This window comes from Propithecus coquereli, unplaced genomic scaffold (assembly GCF_000956105.1).
Source record: "Propithecus coquereli isolate 6110/MARCELLA unplaced genomic scaffold, Pcoq_1.0 Scaffold63, whole genome shotgun sequence".
In the NCBI taxonomy this organism is placed as follows: domain Eukaryota; kingdom Metazoa; phylum Chordata; class Mammalia; order Primates; family Indriidae; genus Propithecus; species Propithecus coquereli.
In genome coordinates, this window is record NW_012152285.1 from 3347116 (window position 1) to 3370986 (window position 23871).

At 39.8% G+C, this 23871-nt stretch overlaps 1 protein-coding gene across 2 annotated transcripts in view; it reads left to right on the forward strand.

Annotated features, from left to right (window-relative positions):
• PAPSS2 (3'-phosphoadenosine 5'-phosphosulfate synthase 2) overlaps nucleotides 1-23871 on the forward strand; it is an 86524-nt gene that overhangs the window by 55731 nt on the left and 6922 nt on the right. For both annotated transcript variants that reach the window (XM_012659735.1, XM_012659734.1), the window contains exons 5-11: nucleotides 39-157; nucleotides 288-401; nucleotides 1935-2046; nucleotides 6086-6100; nucleotides 10111-10316; nucleotides 18400-18535; nucleotides 19617-19885. In XM_012659735.1, coding sequence (XP_012515189.1) covers nucleotides 39-157; nucleotides 288-401; nucleotides 1935-2046; nucleotides 6086-6100; nucleotides 10111-10316; nucleotides 18400-18535; nucleotides 19617-19885 — 971 coding nt within the window. The remainder of the gene's footprint in view (nucleotides 1-38; nucleotides 158-287; nucleotides 402-1934; nucleotides 2047-6085; nucleotides 6101-10110; nucleotides 10317-18399; nucleotides 18536-19616; nucleotides 19886-23871) is intronic.

Genomic DNA, 23871 nt, shown 5'->3' on the forward strand with positions numbered 1-23871 from the left:
GTTGGTACAGATGTAATTTTCACCCTTATGTCTTGCAGGATTTACAGGTATTGATTCTGATTATGAGAAACCGGAGACTCCTGAGCTTGTCCTTAAAACCAACTTTTCCTCAGTAAGTGACTGTGTCCAGCAGGTCGTGGAACTTCTGCAAGAGCAGGTGGGTGAACTGGTTGTCTCTCTCTTTTTTTAAATTTAATAAAGTCATGAAAAACAATCCATGCTTCTTTACTGACGCATTCCTTTTTCAGTGTTCATTTCGAATCATTACCAATCTTGTTTCATTTCAGAACATTGTACCCCATACTATAACCAAAGGCATCCATGAACTCTTTGTGCCGGAAAACAAATTTGACCAAGTTCAAGCTGAGGCTAAAATTCTCCCTTCGTTATCAATTACTAAGGTAAGTGCGTACAGACTGGTCAAAGGAGAATTAGCTTAATAGCAGTCATTATAATCCATTTACAATTACTCTTAACAATAAGGAAGGTATGAATAAGGTACGTGTAATGTCTATGAAGAAAAATATACCATTTTGTCATTTTTTTTTTTTTACCTCTTCTCCAAGCAATCTCTCACCAATAGTTGCCACAGAGGCAGATTGGAAAAGTAACTTTTATATTTACATAGGACAATTTTACATAGCTGCCATACCTTCTATTATGCCAAAGTATAGGTGTCAGGCCAGTAATTATTTGTTGGTAGTGGCTGAGGAAACAGTTTGTTCAGAATTTAAGTGCTTCTTGGGCAATTGAGAAGGAATTTAAAGAAAACAAAAAGCAAGCCTGTTCTAAAGTGATGTGAATGCCTCAATCTTTTCTATGCTGCAAATCACACTCTGTCTTCATCAGGGAAAGTCCAGTCTGGGAAGAGAGGGAGACAGCTTTGGGTACATTGATTTTACTACCTGGAATATGTAAGATGCAACCCCAGCAAACTGCCCTGCACATGGCCTTTTTATGGGTCAGTGTTAGTTGGTCTATACAAGCTGATTAAGTCTTCACTAGTACATTTTTATTATCTATTAACATTTTGGAGATTTTATAAGAAGAAGGGTAATAGGGGAATCTGCTTCAGCTCATGAAGAGCCTACACTCTAATAAGTCATGACCAATTAATAAAGAGAACCCCCTGACCCTGTAAAATAAATTTTGAGCACCTCAGTGCTGCAGGCAGATGAGTAAACACATAATTATAATTACAGCGTGTTGTGATAGTTCCAATAACAGAATGATCTGCAAGCTACAGAAGTTCAAAGAATCTATTGATTAATTCTTTTGGTCATAGGGATGACAGGTAAAGTTTCAGAGCAATGACCCATAAGCTGGGTTTTAAGGGATGAATAGGAGTTTGAGGTAGGGAGGAGAATGGGTAGAACACAAGCCCGAAACCATATGTGTGTTTAGACCATACATTGTCTGGCATTGCTGGCAAATATGCCCGCATTTGGAGACATGAAAGTCCCTACATGAGCCCCAGGGGCCGGAGCTTGAAGGGCTTTCAGTATCATACTAATAATTTTGGACTTTATCTTAGAGTCAATGGTTTGCCCCATTTAGTAAGTTGACTGGAAAAATAAAGTACATCTGGTGAAAAAATACAACCAAATCAGAATTTTTGTGGCAAAACGAAAGAAAGAATAAACAGTGAATTTACAAATCAGTTGCACATTATGGGACTAGACACAGCTTAAAGTGTTCAAATAAATCATCTCAATTTGAAATCTTTTCACCACTCTTCCATAGGAATGTTCTAGACTTTAACCTGTCTGGCCCTTAGATCACTGGTCTAAGGGGATAACATGTGGGAACACTTAAAACAAAAGGTTCTGTTCTCATCTTCCTGTCAACTGAATAAGAAAGGACTGCCCTAAGGCCAGATGCCTGAAAAACAGAACTTTTATGGAAATGTTCGCCTGCTTTTTCGTGTGTTGCAGCTGGATCTGCAGTGGATCCAAGTTCTGAGTGAAGGCTGGGCCACTCCCCTCAAAGGTTTTATGCGGGAGAAGGAGTACTTGCAGGTTATACACTTTGGCACCCTGCTAGACGGTATGTTTTTGTTGTTGTTTCTTATTCTTTATTGTTAAAGAAAAATAATCTTTCCCAGAAATTTGACAGGAACAGGAAATGTTAGTCTTTGATCTGTAAAAATATTTAGATCATTTATAGTGTGCCCCATTCTATTATGTATAAGCTTCAATTTTTAGGATATTTTGGTTGTTCCCAAAGGATTATTATTTAAAACTAAGGAACTGCAAAATGAAGGCTTTAAGGCCAAAAGAAGGTTAAGTCTATTTCACCTCCGCCTGCTCTTTGTTGGTCCTGATAGTCAGAAGGCAGCAGATAGAAGCCCCACGGCCCGTGGCTAGGGACCATCTGGAGATACCCATCATGAGCTCAGGACATGTCGTGGATGCACCTGGCACCTCCCGTTCTCCAGGTTGTCCCTGTCAAGCATTATTGCAGCAGCTGCTTTCCTGGGTGGATGTTACGGTATTGATGTTCGAGCCCATATATGAAATACATTAGGATGCCTTCATCCACTAAACTCTAACAAGGCAGTGTTAAGGCAGCTTTCTGGCCCAGGCTGAATGGCCTTTAGAAAACAGATCTGGTCAAGATCGGAAGCATGTGTTATTCAGAAGACTTCCGGACCTTTCTATGATCATTTCCTTCCTAGAACTGCCTGAGCTTATCAAATGTAACTTATCTATTTCAAGACCTTGGGGAATGGCTGCTAAGTGGGGAAGAGGGCAGGATAGAGTCACATTGAAATTATAAAACTGAGCAGGGCTCTAAACCTTTAGGAAGAAAAATCAAATAAATTGTTCTTTCTTGGGAAAGATTTTCATGTTCTGGGCTTGTGTCTGTGCCTGGAGAAGGGGGCATAAAGCCAGAATCAGCCCTCAAACACTGCTCAGAATGAGCCCTGCCCCGTCATTCCCCTTCTGCAGCTGACAATGCCCCGAAACCTGAGTCCTTCAGTTCTCAGATTAAATAACATCCCAGAAAGACACTTGGTTTACTTCTAGCTTGCCTTAACTATGATAAGAATGCCTACCTCTATGGTACTTCTGTTTTCAAAGCATTTTCTCAGAACTTATTTCATTTGATCCTCACAAAAGCCCTAGAAAACAGGCAACTATTATTATCCCACTTCACAGATGAGGAAATTGACCTCAGGTTAAGTGACTTGCTGAAGTCCATACCCTTCATCTGGGCCCTGGACCAGAGTCCAGAATCTCCTGACTCCTGGCCCACTGCACTTGCCCTACCAGGCTGCTCTCCTGGTGTCCTTTCCAATAGAATCTAAAAGGCCCACATGGTGTACCGGGAAGACTGGCATTTATGTTGATGTCTTGATTTTGACACATGCTGAATACAGGCTACATCAAATAAATGTCACTGGACTCAGTAGCCAGCCATGAACAAGAGGTCGATTATGAGCACATGAACCAGAGGTGTGGCCAAAAGACAAGTGAAGCACACTGAAGGAGGGGAACTCATTACGGATAGTGCTGTTGACCTTTGACAAGTATTTGTTCCACAAGGAAAAATAATCAGGGCAGTGAAAGTGGTTGCAGAGGTCAATGTTAATGAAATCACAGGTCATTAGCCTGGGACCTAGGAGTTCAGGTTTGGGTAACAAAAAACATCCTAAAATAGGCAAAACGGTGGGATAAGAATTTATGACTTTTCATGGATTCTTCTTTTTTGAGAGACAGGGTCTCACTCTGTCATCCACATTGGGGTGCAGTGACATAATCATAGCTCACTGTAACCTTGAATGCCTGGGCTCAAGTGATTCTCCCTCCTCAGCCTCCCAAGTAGCAAATGACTATAGGCATTCACCACCACACGTGGTTAATTTTTTTAAAAGAAATTTTTGCAGAGACAGGGTCTTGCTATGTTGCCAAGGCTGGTCTCAAAATCCTGGCCTCAAGCAATCCTCCCACCGCGGCCTCTCAAAGTGCTGGGATTATACGTGTGAGCCACTCTCGGCCTGGCCTTGATGGATTCTTAAAAGAATTTATGATTCATGTAGATGAAGAACAGCTAATACAGATAATCCATGTGGATCATTTAGGCAAAATCTCTTGCCTTTCTTTTTACATCATCTCAATTTCATTTTATGGGGTTTTTCAAGTTGCAAAAACCCATTGCTTTTCTATTTCTTATTTGGTGCTCACCATCATGCGGCGGATGAGGCACTTATTGCTCCCACTTCCTATGTAATGCAGATGTCTGTCCCCTGCCAAGCTCACTGGTCTGGGGACATGAATGAGGTCACTTTCCCATTAATACTTGAATCCCACCAGTTCTAAGCTCCTAGCTGCTGGTGCAGAAATCCCACTTCTTTCCCAAGTGTTTGTGGGAGTCCCCAGAGGTGTGTTTCCTGTGCTCTCGAGTCAGCTCCACAGCCACGTGCCACTTGCTGCATGGATCCATGTGGCTCTCTGCACCCACAGACATGCAGATCCTGCCAGACACTCCAAACACTACAGTTCTCGGTACCCACAGGGCTGCAGCAGTTTATGGACTCTTTCTTGCATGAGAAGAATGTTTCCTTCCTCTCTATTGACCTCAGTTGAAGTGTGTCTAGGAGGTTCCTTGAGTCACGCAGTATTAGAGAATTGAGTGCAACAACTCTCCTAATCCGTATGGATCCCATTATCCTCCTGTGGCTCCAGTGTGGTTATGTCACAGGGGAAGAGGTGGGGTGGAGTGTTCAAGACCAGATGTGCTATTTCCATAATCCCTCCCCCTTCCAACCTGTAGGACCTGCTTCTGAAACTTTCTGTAAGGCTCTTTTCCCCTCTCTGGGAATTCTCCACTGGCTCCACCATCTCCCTCGGCAACCAGTTCATTGGACGTACTCATGCAGCCCCAGTTATAGTCAGGGTTCAGAGCTCCACACACCCTCCAGAAGACTCCTCAGCTCCTATGCAAATCAATTAATAAAAATAGACACCAGAGATGTCATGCTGCCCACCTCTACCACTTTCTGTATCTCAGTTTAGTTTTGGCCTATGTAACGGCAGAATCTCCTGGTGGATGAGAATGTGAACTGTGGAGTCAAACTGTCTGTGTTTGTGTGTCCATGATTACCTGTGAACCTGGGCCATGTTACTTAAACTCTCCCAGCTCATTTCCCTTATCTGTGTGATGGGGATGGTAATAACTGTCACTGGGGTGTCGAAAGTTTAAGAGAATGCCTACGTCAACAGTAAATGTTCATACACGTTAGCTATTATGAACAAACCCCCACTGCACACAGTTAAAAGAACTTGGAGTCTTGGCTAGTGCAGTGGTGAGGGATTGCTGAGCCCAGCAGTTTGAGGTTCTAGTGAGCCGTGATTGCACCATTGCACTCCAGCCTGGGTGACAGGGAGAGACTCTGTCTGTTTAAAGAAAAGTGGATACTTTCCAAGGCAGGGTGTAAAAGTGCTCCACATACACTGCAAGCAAGTATGGACCACCAACTGTGTTCTGACACTGGAGTTTGATATAGGTTATCACATTTAATCTGGATAACACCACTGTGAAGATATTTTGTCCACATGTAGAAATAAGTATTGGAAAGATTAAATAACTTACTTGAAGCCTGGACTCAAGTCCAGGGTATCCTGGCTCTAACGCTCATGCTTGTTCTACCGGGCATACTTTCATGTCCTCTAAACATCTGGGATACTAGGAAGTTCTAGGGCAGTTTGCTTCTATACCTTCTCCCAGAACCTGGTTTGGAAACCATTTGATAGTGGTTGTAACATCTCATATTTGCAAGAAACAACTTCTTGCTGATTTTGGAGGGGCTATTAACATACGTTATAATTATTTTAAAACATAATCATCTGAACAATGCTTTTGGATTGTATTGAACAATATTCCATACAAATTCTGATTTCACCAGCTTTTTGCTATCATATATTCTCTATTTTTAAAAATAGCATAACAAAGAGCTCAGTATATTTGTATGCTGTATGTGTGAAGTGTCGTAGTAGGAATTTGTTCCTTGACATTGTTGTTCTAAGATTATTTTGGTAGAGAGCTGAAAACATGTTTCTTAATTGTGTTTGTATTTCTCTAGGCATGGTCCATGCTGGTATGTACTTTAACTTTCCAAGAAGTTATTATAATTAGACATGTTACATTAATTTGAAATGGTTAAGACCATATCTAAAAAGAAAAATCCACATTAACCAGTTGGAATCACTATCAGTTCATGATCCAACCAGTTATAGTAGAATAATACTGCATTCTTCTGTTGATTGGACTCCAAATAACAGGACATTTCTGGATCAGATGCAGCTGTTGTTTATAATGTTGTATTTGGCTGACAAGAGTAAACTTGTTTCTAAATTTTTGTTGTACATTTTGTTCCTGAATCTTTCAAATTTATGATCCCCTCCCAATGACTGATGGTCCTCCTCTAGTTTCACAAATCTGGAATATATTTTTTCCACTGTGTTTATAAAAAATTTTTAATTGATGAAGAATAAATCCATTTTAGATGTAACTGAAAGTGGATGCACCTGGTTGGATTGTGTACGATTGTATTTCATTTGTTTGCAATGTGTGATTATGCATGAATTTAATTTCAAGCTACCATGATTGATACTGATAAAACCAGGAATCAATATACTTTTGCTGTGACTGTAAACTTCTGCATTGTACCAGAATGGAAAGGTAAAATTCTGAAGATGTCATTTACCTTTGGTGTTGTTCTTATCATTGTTGTTTTGCCTTTTAAAGAGTCTAGTTAAGCGATGAAGAGTAATTTAATTTTGCATGGAAAGAGCCCCAAACAACCAATTAGCAGATCTATGCGGCTAAACCAGAAGGCTTGAAAATTATTTAAAGCAAAAGAAAAATCATTCAATTGAACAATGAGTTGTCTGTTGGACTTACCATGGTTAAAAAACCACAATATTTTCTTTCAAAATGAGATATACCACAATAAAATAATCAAGGCAGTTCCTACCAGAGCTGAAACACACAGAGGAAAAGGTTGAAAGCCCCAATGTTGAAAGCCACGGAGGATGTTTCAGCACAGTTAAATTGCTGGATAAATTTATGTATTAGAAAAGTTGATAAAGATGATAGAGAAACTATCCTGCTTGCGCCCACATGTAGCTGCAGGCGTAGGAGACCCGCTGGCATTATTACACGGCAGAACTCCTTTCCCTAACTTCCCACACATTAGCTCCCTTATTGTGACACCTGCCAGGGAGTGCTGTTCTGTCATTTTGGATTTTCACTCAAGGCCAAGATGAAGGTGAATCAGAGGCTACATTGGATGGAAGGAGGCGACGGCAATCCCTTGGATTTCAACTCAGAATACTTGATGCAAGGCAATGTTGCAGGCGTGTTGCCCGCAGGCCCAGGCTTCCTCCAGCACCTTTCTCCACATTTTACTTTGCATTTTGCTTTATTTTATTTTGGTCAACTCACTCTTTATAAGCAGAGGAAAGTATCATGGTCTTTCTTTCAGCAGTGTGGTAGGTAAGCCATCTACAAAAAGCAAGACTTCCAATTAGAACATCAGCATCCTTGAATGTATTATTCTCTGCCAGTCTTTCTCCCTTTTCCTCGCCTAGACTATGTGGTGGACTTAATTATCTTTCATCATAGATTCTCATTAATATAGTGCTTTATGGTATGCCCCTGGCAGCAACCCAGGGAGGTACGTATTATTTATTATACCATTTTTCCAGTGAGGAAATTGAGTTCAGAGAAGTTGAACGTATTAATAAATGGGAGAACTCCTGATTTTGAGTTTACTGTTATCTGGAAAGGACTTGGCTGCTCTTGAACTTTGAAACAAAGAGTTATCTGAACAACAAAACTATTACTTTCTGTGCACAGTGGCTACTTTGTGGTTGATAAAGGATCCCAAAGCATATTGCAGGATTTTATGATAGACTGGATTTCTTTATCGCTGGCAGTTGCTGTCTGTATCTTGTGACATTCCTTAGGTTCTAGTACCTTTTGAAGAGTGTTTAAAAGGTGCAAAATGATATGCCTGCAAAGTTTGGTTTCATAGCTACTAGGCGGAGTCTTACACCCCAAAGGAATAGAGCTCACATCTTTAACTCTGTCGGAGGTATTCTAAATGTTGGATTTGAAAGTTAGGTTTAAACGACTTCATTACTTTACAGCATATTTCCTCAAATCCATAAATAATTACATTTGTTTTCTCTGGACTTGAATGCTTTCTTTATTCACCTTCCTTTCATTCCCTTCTGAATCTTGAACTTGGGAACTTCTGCAAAATTTTCCCTAATATTCATTTGTGTTACACACTTATCCACGGGCCCTCGTTTTCTCACCTGTAAGTACAATTAGGAGACTGGCATATTTGTTAGAATGTTGGGGCATTGTTACAAAAGGGGGAACGCAGTTTTATAATTTTTTTACATTATCTAGCATTATTAAGAAATGGGGTGTTTTTAGAGGGCCAAATTTTATCCTTTTAAGCCCCAAACTAAAAAAAAAAAAAAATTACATCTTTTAACCACTTTATCTGAAACATTTCAAAATATTCTTACTAAAAAACCTTATTCACTTGAAAAAAAAGAATATATTAACATAAAAAAAAACTTTAAAAACTGACTCTGTCATTAGTTTTACCAGTTATTAAACTGGGTTCTAATATAATGGTGCCCTGAGGATTAGGAGACCTGTGGGATTGGTCACACTCTGTATTTTTAGTTTCTGTATTAGTCAGGGTTCTTTGGAGAAACAGGACCAACAGGATACAGAGAGAGAGAGGGAGAGGAAGAAAGAGAGAGAGAGAGAGATTGATATTCTAAGGAATTGGCTCACAAGATTGTAGAGGCTGGCAAGTACAAAATCTGACAGGCTGGAGGCCCAGAGAAGAGTTGCAGTTCGAGTCCAAAGGCTGTCTGCTGGCAGAATTCCCTCTTCTGGGAGATCAGTCTTTTTCTATTCAGGCCTTCATCTGATTGGATGAGGCCCACCCACATTATGGAGGGTAATCTGCTTTACTTAAAGTGTGCCAATCTAAATGTTAATCTCATCTAAAAAATACCTCCACAGAAACACCTAGAATAACGTCAAACCAAAAACCTGGGTACCATAGCCTCGCCAAGTTAACACATAAAAGTAACCATCACAGTTTCTATGTCTCTTTTTAAAATAGTTTTCCTGTCTCTTCCTTTGTGGTCAAGCTGTCATTTGACATTTCTTGCTGCTGAAGATGTAGCTTCTCTGAACACCACATTCCATACCTTCTAATTTGTTGTGTTGTGTTGTATACTGAGAAATCAGATTACCCAGTTTATTTAAATTCCTGTCAAAGTAAGAGACTCAGGGTAAGGGTGAGAGAGGCTCTCACCCTCCAAAGAAAGTGTGTGTGTTAATAAATGACTTTATGTCAATTTTCACACCTCTGTTTTTTAACTGTTGGTTCTCAACTGCAGTTGAATTAGCAAGACTCGAAATTCTGAGATAAGTGAGATTACCAGTCTATTTCAAAACATTTAAAGGGGATGCTGTGCCTTGACCACAGTGAACAACATCAGGAGGATTGCTTGTTTTGGGTCCTGTAGATAAATGTTAATTGTCTAATTTTTTTTCTTTCCTTTTAATTCAGTGTGTTGGTAGTGCAGATAGAGCCTAAACGGATAATAAAATAAGAGACTTGCCTGACATTTTAACAAAGTTCATTTCCAAGAAAGACTAGAGGTTTTGGTTTTGGTTTGTTTTGCCAGCTTTATTTTGTTTAGTTGGATTTTAAAAGACTTTGAACTCCCTAGTGCATTGAGGTCAGGACTAAGCTTTAAAAAGGGAACCCAGAAGGGAGACATCCCCTTCTTGTCCCCAAAGTTAAATCATTTACTGAGCCTATCTGTGTGATCTGAAACTCAGCCCACTTTTCACACATGCTCCATCTCCTGCTTTGGGAAGCCCCTTGAGGACTTCTCATAGATTCTAGAGAAACTGGTGCAGCCAATATGACCATGTTGGATTGGGGTCTTAATGCCTTTTGAAGGAGATGTTTGGAAGGGTCATTGTGCACATTTGAGTCATCCTTCAAGGCCGGCACACCTTATATCCAGTATTCATACATCACTTTGGCTCTTCCCACAGATGGAGTGATCAACATGAGCATCCCCATCGTACTGCCTGTCTCTGAGGATGATAAGACACGGCTGGAAGGGTGCAGTGAGTTTGTGCTGGCATACGGTGGACGGAGGGTGGCTATCTTACAAGACCCCGAATTCTATGAACACAGAAAGGAAGAGCGTTGTTCCCGAGTGTGGGGGACAACATGTACAAATCTCCCCCACGTCAAAGTAAGTCACAAAACATTTGGAAGGGTTTTCTTGATCCATTTCAACTTAGGCCAAACATAATTCTTTTTAATTCCTTCTCAAAGGACTTAGAAAAAGTAAAGTTAGATGGGAGAATGCATTTCTGAGGTCAGGTTTGCAGACTATGCCTTGGGAGAGCTTTTAGAAAGTAGCAAAGAAATGTCTTTCTGTTTGAGGGCTGGTCTCAATGATCTCTTGAGTCCTCAGATCCTGTGACAGCTGGCATCCTCTGCTCAATGGGACCAGGTAGGTAATTTAGTCTGCCATCATAAGTAGAGGAACAAAATTATAGCTGTAGCTGTGCATAAAACCACAGCCAGAGCTTGCAGCCCTATCTATCTTGAAAATGCACAAGGAAAATAAATATCTTCGTGCAGACTGGGCCCAACCAACCACTGGAATGAGAACTGAGTTCGTGCTCTATGGCCAGTGAGAGGTCAATGACATCTTTTCAGTAAACAAAAATCAGCACAGATACTGGCAGAGTTTCCACAGGGAAGATACCACACTTTTGTCAGTGGATATTTTTAAGATTGAAAATATGTGTTCATCTGATTAGGATCAGGTAGGGTCTATCATACCTACAGGAAACAGACTAAAACTCAGATTCCTTCACAACTTCTGAGTGCTGTTGTGATGAGGTGGGGGGAGCATTATAGACTTGCTGGGTGTGGTTCATTCACCATAAAGAAAAATACATGAAATTGAATGGAAAAACCATCCCTCATTCAAGATAAGAGCATTAGGGTGGAAACGAAAAAAGTCATATACTACTAATTTGACTTCTCAAATTCCCCAGTTGCAGGAACTGACTTTGAGCAGGTTCACAGGAATAGAGACCAATTTGAGGCCCTGGAGCCTCTAAAAAGCCTTGTGATTGGACAAGGCACATCCTCTCTTGGGCCTCAGTTTCTTTATTTACAAAAGGACGGGGTGAGAATCAAAAAAACTCTATCTCTTCCACACCAATGACTCTGCAAAAAGGATATGGTTTTTTGTCTGTTTTTTGTTTTGTTTTTCATTCTTGTTGTGAAATGTTTCACACAGGATGAGATTTTTCAAGGTCCCTGTTGGTGGTTTCTGAAGACCTTCCTTATCTAAATACAAAAGGTCTATGGCAAGGAAAGCAGCTTTTTCATTTATGAGACACAACTATCTACCCTACAGATAAGCATCTTTCATCTCTATGTACATTCAGATCAAATCATGTGAACAGTTTTTCTCAAAGAAACTGGCAGTCCTTGAAATAGTTGGACACTGACTGAAAGCTGTTTGAGGAATATCATGTTCTGGGCCTTAATTATTTATGTCTCTGATCATTTCTTTCCTGATCCTAATATAGGTTTGAGATCTTATCTTTACTCAGTGACTCAAAGAATAGTGGCCTTTCTCATTATGCCAGCTCTGACATGTCCACTCTTCAGGTCTAACATCCACATATACATGACTAGCACAAAACAAAACAAAACAAAACAAAACACTGAAGAGTCTCTTGCACTTCACTTTACTGTGCTTCACAGATATTGCTTATTTTACAAATTGAAGGTTTGTATCCACAATGCATTGAGCAAGTCTATGGGCACAATGTTTCCAACAGCACGTGCTGAGTTCATGTCTGTGTCACTTTTTGCTAATTCCTACCATATTTGAAACTTTTTCATCATTATTATATTTGTCATGGTGATCTAAGATCAGTGATCTTTGATAATACTATTGTAATTGCTTTGGGTAGCCATGAATCTTGCCCATATAAGATTGCAAACCTGATTAATAAATGTTTTGTGTGTTCTGACTGCTCCACCAACTGGCCATTTCTCTGTCTCTCCTCAAGTGAACTGCTCAGCCTTTCTTTGGGAACTCCTTTTAAAGCTAGGACTTACCTCTTAGCCTCTTGCCACCACCACCCAACAAAATCTCTCCTGCAGTCCTTCTGGAGCTGGTCATTAAACCATTCTCTCTTACTTTTTCATAGGCTCATCCTTCAACCTACGACATTGTTCCTTCCATCCCTGCCTCTACATCTTATTTCCTCCTTTCAGCAGTCAGCCCTGACCCACAAGCGTGACTGGGTGCATCCCAGAGCAATTTGTACCTGTCCTGTCCACACCTGTGACAAGTGATGCTGGAATATCAGCAAGGGGGTCACTGATGAGAGGAAGTGGGTGCAGTGGGAAGAAGAGTCAGGTTTGCAGGAGTCTGAGACTTGGGTCCTGGCTTTGGAAGACAGCTGTGTGCACTTGAACTCTGACATTTCCCCTTTGTAAAACTGCCTTCTCATCCAAAAATGAGAACATTCAATCCCTGTGATCTCCAGGTTCCCCAAAGCTCCAGATTCTGTGACTATAAGAGATAACACAAAAATGAATATATCTTCTCCACTTGTATCATGTAAGCTTTTCTTCTTGATTCTGTTCTCTGCACCCTTCCATCGTGACCTTATCTTCCTGAACCTACCATTTCTTTCCTTCCTTCTGGTTCCTTTCCCTTCTCTCCTCTCCCTTTCTGCATCCTGACTTTTCCACCTTCCCACCCCCAGCTACTCTTCCCTTTCCACTCAGAGCATTCCCTCATCATCTCCACGTTGGTTTTTTCCTGTCTTCCTCTCCTTGCCTTCTTTGAGCCTATTCACCATAGCGTTCGTAGTCTTCACTCCAGTGTTTGAGCTCATCCTCTCCTCCTTTTTGCATTCTTGTTGTCTGTGGTCCTGAGCTTAATTCTCCTTTCACTATTTCACTGGACTCTCTAATCCTTATTCCTCATTCCTCTTTGTGCATCCAGTTCCGCAAATCCTCTGGCTGTGGCTCCTCTTCTGCCTTTGGCGGGACACTTGAAAGGGGTTGAAGACTTCTAGGCCAAAAGCCCTGGGAAATTAGGCAGAGCCTCTGGACCTCCCTTCCTGATAGCTGGACACAGTTCTAGGGTTAGTTGGAGAGAGATGCCCTTTGTCCCTCCCAATCCCAGAAATGCCAAAAGCATAATTTCAGCAGTGCTGTTCAAACAGAGGTGTTTTTAGGCTGGGTGGCGAATGCATTTGGTTACGGTTCAACGCTGTGTTCCCGGATAGATAGAGTGACATAGGGTGGACCTCTAGTGTTCAGTATGAATTACTGCACCCCCAGGGATTTGGGGTCTTAACTCTCAAAATTGTATCGGTAGTCTAACTCTAAGCAATGAGGAGAGAGTATATGTATAGGTATGGGTATTTGAAAATATCTTGTTCAGTGGTTTTCCTGAGCAGAGTTTAGAAAGGAGGCCATGAAAATATAGCCAAGTCTCTTGCTCAATTACCTTTTCTCTACCACAGGGTTTCTCAACCTCAGCACTATCAACAACTTGGGCTAGATAATTCTTTGTTGTGGGGGTTGTCCTATGCAATTCAGGTTATTTAGTAGCATTCCTGGCCTCTATACAGTAGATTGACAGAGAATGATACAGTAGATGCCAATAGCAAGCCAGTAGTGACAATCAAAATTGTCTTTGGATATTGTCAAATGTCACCAAGAGAGTTGAATTGGCCTCTATTGAGAACCTGCTCTATCCCTACTCCCTGAACCCCTCTAGGTTGTAAACCCCAATATCTGTCTGTAACAGAGAATGTGAACCAGGAGTACACCATCACTATCTTTGTGTCTTCCTATTAGGTGTTTTAAATCCATCAGCTTCCTCTCACTCACTCTTGCCTCTTTCTTCTCTGCTAGCATTTTAGGTGGCCAAGTTGTCCTTGGACAATGGCAAATGGCAGTTATGGGATTTGGATCAGGGAAGGATTGTAAGACCATTACATATTTGAGGAATAAGGTTTTCTGCAATGTTTGTCTCAGTGACTCAGAAGAGACTTAGCTCTGTGATTGATTAGTATAATCAATATTAGATGGAACATATTAAAATTTACAGAAAAAAACAAAGATTATCGTGTTTTTATTTTTCATCATTTTGACCATTCTTTACACTTGGATCACACCTAACATTTGTGGGACCCATGGCAAGAATACAAATGGAGACCCACATATCACATAAAAGTTAACACATAACTCACAAAATGTTAAATAAAATGTGCTCAATCCTTCTATTTTGGCAACTGTGCCTTGGTAACAACCTGGAAAGTCAGTTTCAAATTTAGAGGCTTTGCATCAGAATATAGTGTGTAGAGTTGGCCCTTGGCCTTTAGCCAATTCCTCCTATGCTTGGCCTCTTCTGTGCTATGAGGCCTCTGTATCTATTCGTGGGCAACCCAGGCTGCATGTCCAAGCTCTATCTGCTGCACCCTCTGCAAGCTCCCCTTGCTTGGCCACCAGAACTGGGGCCATTCCAAGTGCATGGTTCACCTTGGAAAGACAGGCTGGGAGAATAAGCCCTCCCAGGCTCTAGCAGGCAGCTCAGGGTTGATTGGGCGGGGAATTCCCAAGTCTAGAGTACCTGGGTAATGGGCCAGAGAGTGGGTGATGACTCTGGGTGGGTCATCCTGGCCCTGAAGAAAGGGGCACAAGCAAAGGAAGCCAGAGTTGGGCCATCTAAAGAGTGGGATGCTATGAAGATGGCTCTTCTATAGGTCTCTATGCTCTCTTCACATTCACCCTTTCCTGAAGTCATGTGTTCAGCTGAGACTGGACATAGAAAAGTGAGAGTATTGATAGTAACCTCAGTGAAATCCTCAGTGAGTAAAAAATGGTGGGGTTTTGTGTTTTCCTTTTTTATTTTTTATTATGGCAAAAAACACATAATAAACTTTATTATCTTAACCATTTTTAAGTGTACAGCTCAGCAATGTTAAGTATATCCACATCGTTGTGAACCAGATCTCCAGAACTTTTTCATCTTGCAAAACTGAAACGCTATATCCATTAAACGACTCTCCTTTCTCTCCTTCCCCTAGCCTCTGGTAACTCCCATTCCACTTTCTGTCTTTATGAATTTGACTACTTTAAACATCTCATATAAGTGGAATCATACAGTATTTATCTTTTTGTTACTCACATTTCACTTAGCATAATGTTCTCAAGGTTCAGCCATTTTGTAGCATGTGACAGGATTTCCTTCCTTTTAAAGGATGAGTGACATTCCATTGTACGTATATCATATCTTATTTGTCCACTTATCCAACAATGCACATTTGGGCTGCTTCGACTTCTTGACTACCATTAATAGTGCTGATATGAACATGCGTGTGCAAATATCTCTTCGAGATATACATAACTAGAGGTAGAGTGCCAGATCATACGGTAGTTCTATTTTTAATTTTTGGAGGACCCTCCATACAGTTTTCCATAGTGGTTGCAACTTCTACAATCCCACTAACAGCACACAATTTCTCCACATCCTGGCCAACGCTTGTTATTTTCTGTTTTTTAATAGTGGCCATCCTAATGAGTATGAGGTGATATCTCATTGCAGTTTTGATTTGCATTTCTCTTATAACTAGTGTTGTCAAGCCTCTTTTCACATGCTTTTGCCCATTTATAGATCATATTTGGAGGTAGGTCTATTCAAGTCCTTTGCCCATTTCTGAAGAAATGGACAAATGTTGAGTTGTAGGAGTTCTTTACATATTTTGTATACTAACCCCTTAGCACATAATACGATTTGCAAACATTTCCTCACATTCTATAGCTTCTCTTTTCACTCTGTCGTGTCCTTTGATGCACAAAAGTTTTAATGTTTGAAGTAGTTCCATTTGTCTGTTTTTGCTTTTGTCACCTGTGCTTTTGGTGTCATTTCGAAGGAATCATTGACAACTCCAATGTCATAAAGCTTTTCCCCTACATTTTTTTCTAAGAGTTTAACAGTTTTAGGTCTTACATTTAGGTTTTTAATCCATCTTGAGTTAATTTTTGTATAGGTGGTATAAGATAAGGGTCCAACTTCAATTTTTTGCATGCAGATATCCAGTTTTCCCACACCATTTGTTGAACAAACTGTCCTTCCCCCCACTGAGTGGTCTTGGCACCCTTGTCAAAGATCATTTGAGAAAATGGGGTTTTAGGTAACTGTCTATGTTTAGCCTTAGATGTGGATTTGGCTACATTTTGCTGCTCCCTGGAGATTTTCTTTTGTTTTAAAATTGGGTATAAGTGGAGAAGATTGTTTCTTTTGAGAGTTTCTATAGAAATTATGCTCAACAATAATTAACTGGTAGAAAACAATTTGTCTGCTTCTTTTTTTTCCCCCAGGGCCTCTAATTCGGGTCCTTGTTAAAAATGATCTAAGATACATCAGATTGTATTAGGAATATGCTAGCAATGATTCTCAAACTATGGTTTACAAAACCCTGGGGGCCTGCAAGACCTTTTCAGAGAATCCCCAAGCTCAAAACTGTGTTCATAATATTAAGATGTTATTTGCTCTGGAAGGCCGAAGCGGGAGGATCGTTTGAGCTCAGGAGTTTGAGACCAGCCTGAGCAAGAGTGAGACACCGTTTCTACCAAAAATAGAAAGAAATTAGCTGGACAACTAAAAATATATGGAAAAAATTAGCCAGGCATGGTGGCACATACCTGTAGTCCCAGCTACTCAGGAGGCTGAGGCAGAAGGATTGCTTGAGCCCAGGAGTTTGAGGTTGCTGTGAGCTAGGCTGACACCACGGCACTCACTCTAGCCCGGGCAACAGAGTGAGACTCTGTCTCAAAAAAAAAAAAAAAAAAAGATATTATTTGCCTTTTTCATTGTGTTGACATTTGGACTGCTGGTACAAAAGCCATGTGGTGAAAATGTTAGCACCTTAGACTCAAGATAGTGACAACTAGCTGTACCTGAAGTCATTGCACGCTTCATCACCATGCACTTGCAATAAAAACAATGCCAGCTTTACATAAGAATGTTCTTGATAAAGCTGTAAAAATGATTATTAAATCCTGACCCTTGAGTCTCTATCTTTCTAATATTCTGTTACAAAGGAGGAATTACACATTAAAATACTTCTACCACATACACCAGTGTATTAATACATGGTTGTCTCAAGGAAAGTACTTGTACAACTGTTTAAGCTATGAGCAAAACTAACCATTTATTTTTTTTTTCGTGGGACACCACTTTTACTTGAGAGAATGAGTGACAAACTATGGTTATTCAGACTTGGATAGTTGACAGATACTTTTCGAAATGAACAAAGTGAATCTGTCGATTCAAGGAAAACAACTGAGAGTATTAGTTGCCAATGATAGACCTTGAGGTTTCGAGCAAAATTTTTCGAAAATGTTTATTCATCACTTAACCTTAGCAGCTTCCCAATACTTAGAAAATTTTCTGTTGAGACTAGAAGCGATATTCACAAATGTGTGTGCATTTTTAAAAATCCTAAAATGAAATATGTCAACATTTGGAAGACTTACAAACTCAGTGAACCAGTATTTTCTAACTGACCAATATATTAATATCATGTCACAAAATCATTCATGGGTAAAAGATTCATTCAAAGCACAATGATTTTTGGTGTAACACAGTATTAAAAGTGCACTGATATGGCTTCAGAGTCCACAGTACAACTTACCTTTTAGAAATAGCACTTGTTGAGTTTTGGTATCAAAGTTTAATATCAAAGAAGAATATCCACAATTATATAACAAAGCTATTCAAATCCTCTTCACTTTTCCAACCACCTACCTGTAGCTGGATTTTCTTTTTATACTTCGGCCAAAACATTACTACAGACTAAATGCTGATGTAGATGTGAGAATCCAGCTATCTTCTATTATGTCAGACATTAAAGAGATTGCAAATATAAAACGATGCCATACTTGGTATTTGTTGGAAAAAAACAAAATGTTTAGTTTTTAGTAAAAAATGTTATATATGTTAACATGTAATGGGTTTATTATTGTCAATTTTAAATGACTATACATTTGTAAAGTTTCTTAGTTTTAGTTTCTAATATGAAAACTTATATATATAACTCACATATATAAGAGCATAAAGGGGTCAAAAGACCAAAAAATTTGAGAAATTCTGCACTAGAAATGCTGAAGAACCACAGGAAGTTCAAGAGTATTCCAAGATTGGCCCAGGAGAAAATTTTTCAGATAAAATAGAAATCAGTATTAATCACTGACCACTTTAACAATATTCTTTCTAGATGGTGATGGAGAGTGGGGACTGGCTGGTTGGTGGAGACCTTCAGGTACTGGAGAGAATAAGGTGGAATGATGGGCTGGACCAATATCGCCTGACGCCTCTGGAACTCAAACAGAAATGTCAAGAAATGAATGCTGGTATGTAGGCTGGCTCTGGTGCATTTGTTAATACTCCTTACCACCCTTGGATTAAAGAATTAAGGATATCAGGAGTCAGCATTTTTACAGTTAAAAAAATCCCTGAAAACATCTTCTGTTGGAATGTCTGATATAGAAACAGTTTTATAAAGTTGTAATACATCCATATATTAGAACCCTATACAGCAGTTAAAAATATGCACCAACATAGAAAGATACCTAAAGTGTATTTATTAAGTGCAAAAGCAAATTGCAGAATATGCATAGCATAATCATATTTGGAAAACAGAATAAAATATAATCATAGTTTTAAAAACTCAACCTACATCTATATGTATAGAAGCAGAAAAGCCTCTGGCAGCATGTGCACCAAACTGCAGATGACAGTGGCTACTTCTTGGGGATGGAGTTGGACCAAAGGAAGGGGAAGAGTTTCATTCTTTATTATATACATTTTGAAAAAGAGGGAGAAAATATAATTATAGGATTGTTGGTGATTTTTATATTCTATTTTGGGCTTTTCTGTATTTCCCAAGTTTTCCATAATGGATATATATATATATATATATATATGATACTTCATAACCAGAAAAAAAAATTAAGGCTCTCAGGAGTCCATCACTAAGTAGAGTAATTTTGAAGATTTCTTTAAAGTGAAGGTGAAATTTTTTTAATGTGCAGATTTTTGCCCCTTGCACAGGCCCCAGAAACATTCCTCATGATTATTCACTTACCCTGGGAGAGTGAGACTGGAGCAGGATACAAGAAGACTGGTTAACCCTGTCCCTGCATAAGCCTTGGTTTGCAGGAAAGGTTCTGGCAACAAATGTTTGCATTCCTGAGTGAGGCTCTCCCTAAAGGACTTTCTGCCTCTGCATCCCATCCCTGTCAGAGCAATCCAGTATTGGTTAGTGCTGTTAACACCATAAAGACCCAGGTGTATTCTCCAGCAGATTATCAAAAGCAAGTGGATTTAATGAAGGTCTGAACAATAAACATAACTGTGTCTCTCCTTTCTGTTCTGGGGACAAATGACACCATGTGTTTCTTTGACGTTGGCCTTTCTGCTTTCCTTTCCCAGATGCGCTGTTTGCATTCCAGTTACGCAATCCTGTCCACAATGGCCATGCTCTGTTGATGCAGGACACCCGCCGCAGGCTCCTAGAGAGGGGCTACAAGAACCCGGTCCTCCTGCTACATCCTCTAGGTGGCTGGACCAAGGATGACGACGTACCTCTGGACTGGCGGATGAAGCAGCATGCAGCTGTGCTCGAGGAAGGGGTCCTGGATCCCAAGTCAACCATTGTTGCCATCTTTCCATCTCCTATGTTGTACGCTGGCCCCACAGAGGTGAGCAATTCCCTGAGCTAGGATATGGGACTGAGGGATGCAGGCGCAAACTTTACTTAAAAGGGTAAATGAGTCCCTGGTGTAGAGATCAGCCAGGGTCTCCACCAGTGTTACGGCTCAACCAAGAATGCTCCAGATCACAATCTCAGGCTGAAGGAGGAGCAGAGACTCTTTTCCTTTCAAAGAGCTTTCGAACCTCTCTTCAAATTTCCATATTTATTGTAGGGAAAGGTATATGTGTTTACAGTAAAGAACATATAGATAAAATCTTTGGTGTCATATAGTAAGCATATTGCTCTAAACAAGTCTATGTAGTGATATACATTAATCTTATAATTATCTTGTTATTTCCTTGTTGGTCCTTAAGACTATAAAGAAAAGGGCAGGGACCCAACACCAGTCATGCTTCCATACATTGCAAAGCCTGTTGTGTGCAGCTGGCTTTTAACAATCATATCCCAAATCCTGTTTGCAGGACTGTCAGATATCGCCTTTCTCACAGTCCCTTTTCCCAGGGCTTTACACCTTTTCTAACATCCTCTACATCTCCCCGTTTCTTATTATAATTAAATTGTTCTTGATAGCTGAGACTGAAAGCCAGGTAAGTGTCCAACTTCTGTTTGTGTAGAGTCATGCGGCGAGTTATAGAGATCAATTGTTTGCAGATTGCTAGGAATAGAAAACAAAAGAGTATGATAATTCCAGCCATGACCCAAATTCTAATCTTAAGTCCTGTAAACCATTGTTTGGCGTTTAACTAAACAAAACTATCTTGTAGCTTTTGTAAAGTATCCGTTTGTAAATTTGAATGGAGTTGTTGTATTTGATTTTGTAGTTGATTTTCCAATTGTAGTACTTGAGATTCTAAATGAGATTTGAAGGCCCCCTGAAGATTATATTTTACCATGTTCCAAGGATAAGTGGATTTGTTATATGGTAACACACTGTGTGTGATACTCCCAATCACATTGTAGGCCTTGATGGGTAATAAATGCTTGTTGTTGGTCTCTGACCCATTCTACAGCTGTTTCAAGTGCTTTAGTCTACCCAATATGCCTTTATCAACTTCAGTTTGTTCTTGCATTTGATGTGTAATGTTTACCAGAACTGCTTCCACTACGGCTGCCGTATGTATTGACTCAGTAAGAGATACAGCAGTCACTATTGCAGTAGCAAGGATAATAATAGCTGAAACTAAGAAAGCAATAAGAGTAGCCAGGAAGCGTTTGGGTCTAATTTTTATTAAGGCAGACTGTAAGACCTGTAAGGAAGATTCTTCTTGCCATGTCCTTGTTAAATTAACAGGAACCCAAGCTTGTGCTCTTGTTTTTAATATAAATATATAAGTGATATTAAGATTAGTAACATTTTGCAATGTAATATAAGAACTATACCAAGAAGGACTCTCACAAGAGATATTATAATAGGTATTAAGTTGAGATATATAGGAGGTTTTTGTCCAAAAAAGAAAACATAAGGGCGAGTGGTACAAATCATCACTGAATCACTGACATTATTGTTTAAAGACAGTGTATAGATGCCAGTGCGATTAGTATAATCGCCATGGGATGATACACGATTAAAAAATGGCAATCCCATTCTCCATATTTTGGTATGGATAGGACTCATATGAATGCCGTCCGTGAATTGAAGAATGGGACCTGATAATCCATGCTCACTCCAAGTAATGGAATAATTAGATGGGCTGCCAAATTCCAATTCTTTACTGGAAGAATGTAGTTTCCTGTGGGGTCCCCAATCCCATAAAGTTCCATTATTAAACAAAGTTAATCCTCTGGGATCATCTCTTCTACATGGGGCCCACTGTACTGAATAAAATTTATATCTCCAATCTCTTTTTGGTCTGCAAACGGGCAGATCAGGAGTAAAAGTTGTAACATTGATATTTATGGTTATATTTACTGTTAAAGCAGAGATAAAGGTTAAATTAGCTGTATTGTTGCCACTCTTAGGCTGATAATATAAATATTCCTGAGGAATAATTTGTGCACAACCCTTGACATTTGGTAAGGTGGAAAAACAGGAGGGTTGCTGGCAGTAAATAGTATGGAATCACTGTTATGTAACCATTCGGTACATGACGTCAATGGTCCTGATGGTGGCAGCCAAACACCACCAGTCCACCCTGTGTCATTAGAAGACAAAGGAGGATCTACATCCCACCATGTAAGCACATGAAATAAAAGTGAGTTAATAAATGGCTCCAATAAACTGTGGCAGCTGCTGAGGATAGCAGTGACCATCCTAAGAGGAGTAGAAACCATTGTTCCTACCTGTTCAGCAGCCTCGCCTATAATGGCCAAATATGCCAAAAATCGATTTTCTGCTGTTGGAGCAACCCCAGCCCTCCTAATTATTGTTATGTCTTTTGATCAAGCCTCTTCAATTGTCCCCAGGTCACGTCAGGAGCTTGTCTTGTCCTGGTCAACGCTGTCCTTTGTTGCTCCAGGGTCAGATTCCTCTTCTGCGGGTGGGGCTATCTGCTTTTCTCCAGCTCATGCTATAGCTTCACCCTTTTTGTAGGGACCCACTCTGGACCTGTTTCTCGAGACACATAAACTGCACCTCTGCTCGATTTCAATACCGGAAAAGGTCCTTGCCATAAATTATTAACCCAGTCTTTAACCAACACTTTCTTTTGATTTAATTGATTAAAATTATGTTTTCCCAATCTACGATCCATAGCAGTATAGCCATCATCTCCAGTATTAAGAAAATTCAAAGTAAATAAGGCTTTAGCTATTTGTTCTCTAGGTGATGGTCCCTTGCTCCCCTTTTTTTGTTGTAATAGATAAGTTTTAAAGTACAGTGTGCAGGTTCTACTAGAGCTTGCCCAGAAGAATTATAGGGTATTCCTGTGATATGCTTAATTTTCCAATTTTGAAGGGTAGAATTATATTTTTTTGATAAACAGCAAGGGCTATTGTCTGTTTTGATAATTTTGGGTAATCCTAAAACTGTGGGTGTTTCCAATAAATGTTGGACAGCATGATGGCTAGTTTCCCTGACAAGGGCTTGGCATGAATGAAGCCTGCATGTGTATCAATAGTAACATGTGTGTATTTGAGACAACCAGAATGAGGTAATTTTGTAATATCAGTTTGCCAAATATCATTTGGCAATTGCCCTCGTGTGTTTACTCTGGGACCCATCGTTATAGGGGACAAAGAGAATTGTTGACAATCAGGACAAGTTTTAACATAAGTTTTGCTTGAGCTAGAGTAATGGGATAAAGTTTTTTCAGTGCCTTAGCATTTGGATGGAAGAAGTCATGATCCAAGTATGCCTGCTGAAAGGCTGTAGTATCTTGGGCAAGGAGACATAATTGTTTAGATACAATATTATCCACAAAATTATTACCATCCATAAGTGGCCCAGGTAAGGAAGTATGTGGTCTAATATGTGTAATAAAAAGTGGATGATGCCACTGAGAAAATAGAGTATGTAAATTAATAAATAATTGTAACAAAGTTTTGTTAGGTATGTCCTTAATAAAGGAGGTATCAAGGTTTTGTAGAGCATGAACAGCATGTTGAGAATCACTAATGATATTGATAGAGATGTTAGGAAAGCTATTTAATGCTAGTATTAATGCTCCGATTTCAGCTTGTTGAGTGGATTGGAAATCTTTCTTATATAAGTAATTCCATTTGGCATCTTTCCAAGCTATGGCTGCTCTGCCTGTTTTGCCAGAGCCATCTGTAAAGATGGTCTTAGCACCTGAGATAGCGGTAGATTGTAAAATATTAGGCAAGGTGATAGGAATAGTTTTTGAAAAAACTATAATAATTTGGATGAAGGGTAATGAATTAGTAATTGTCCAAGGTAATCTGAAAGAGCACATTGCCATTTTAAGTCTTGTGCTAAAAGAGTGTCTAAATTTTGTTGGTCTAAAGGAATATATGTGCGCATTGGGTGGTATCCTGAAAGTTGAATGCAGCGTGTTCTTCCTTTTTGTATAATAT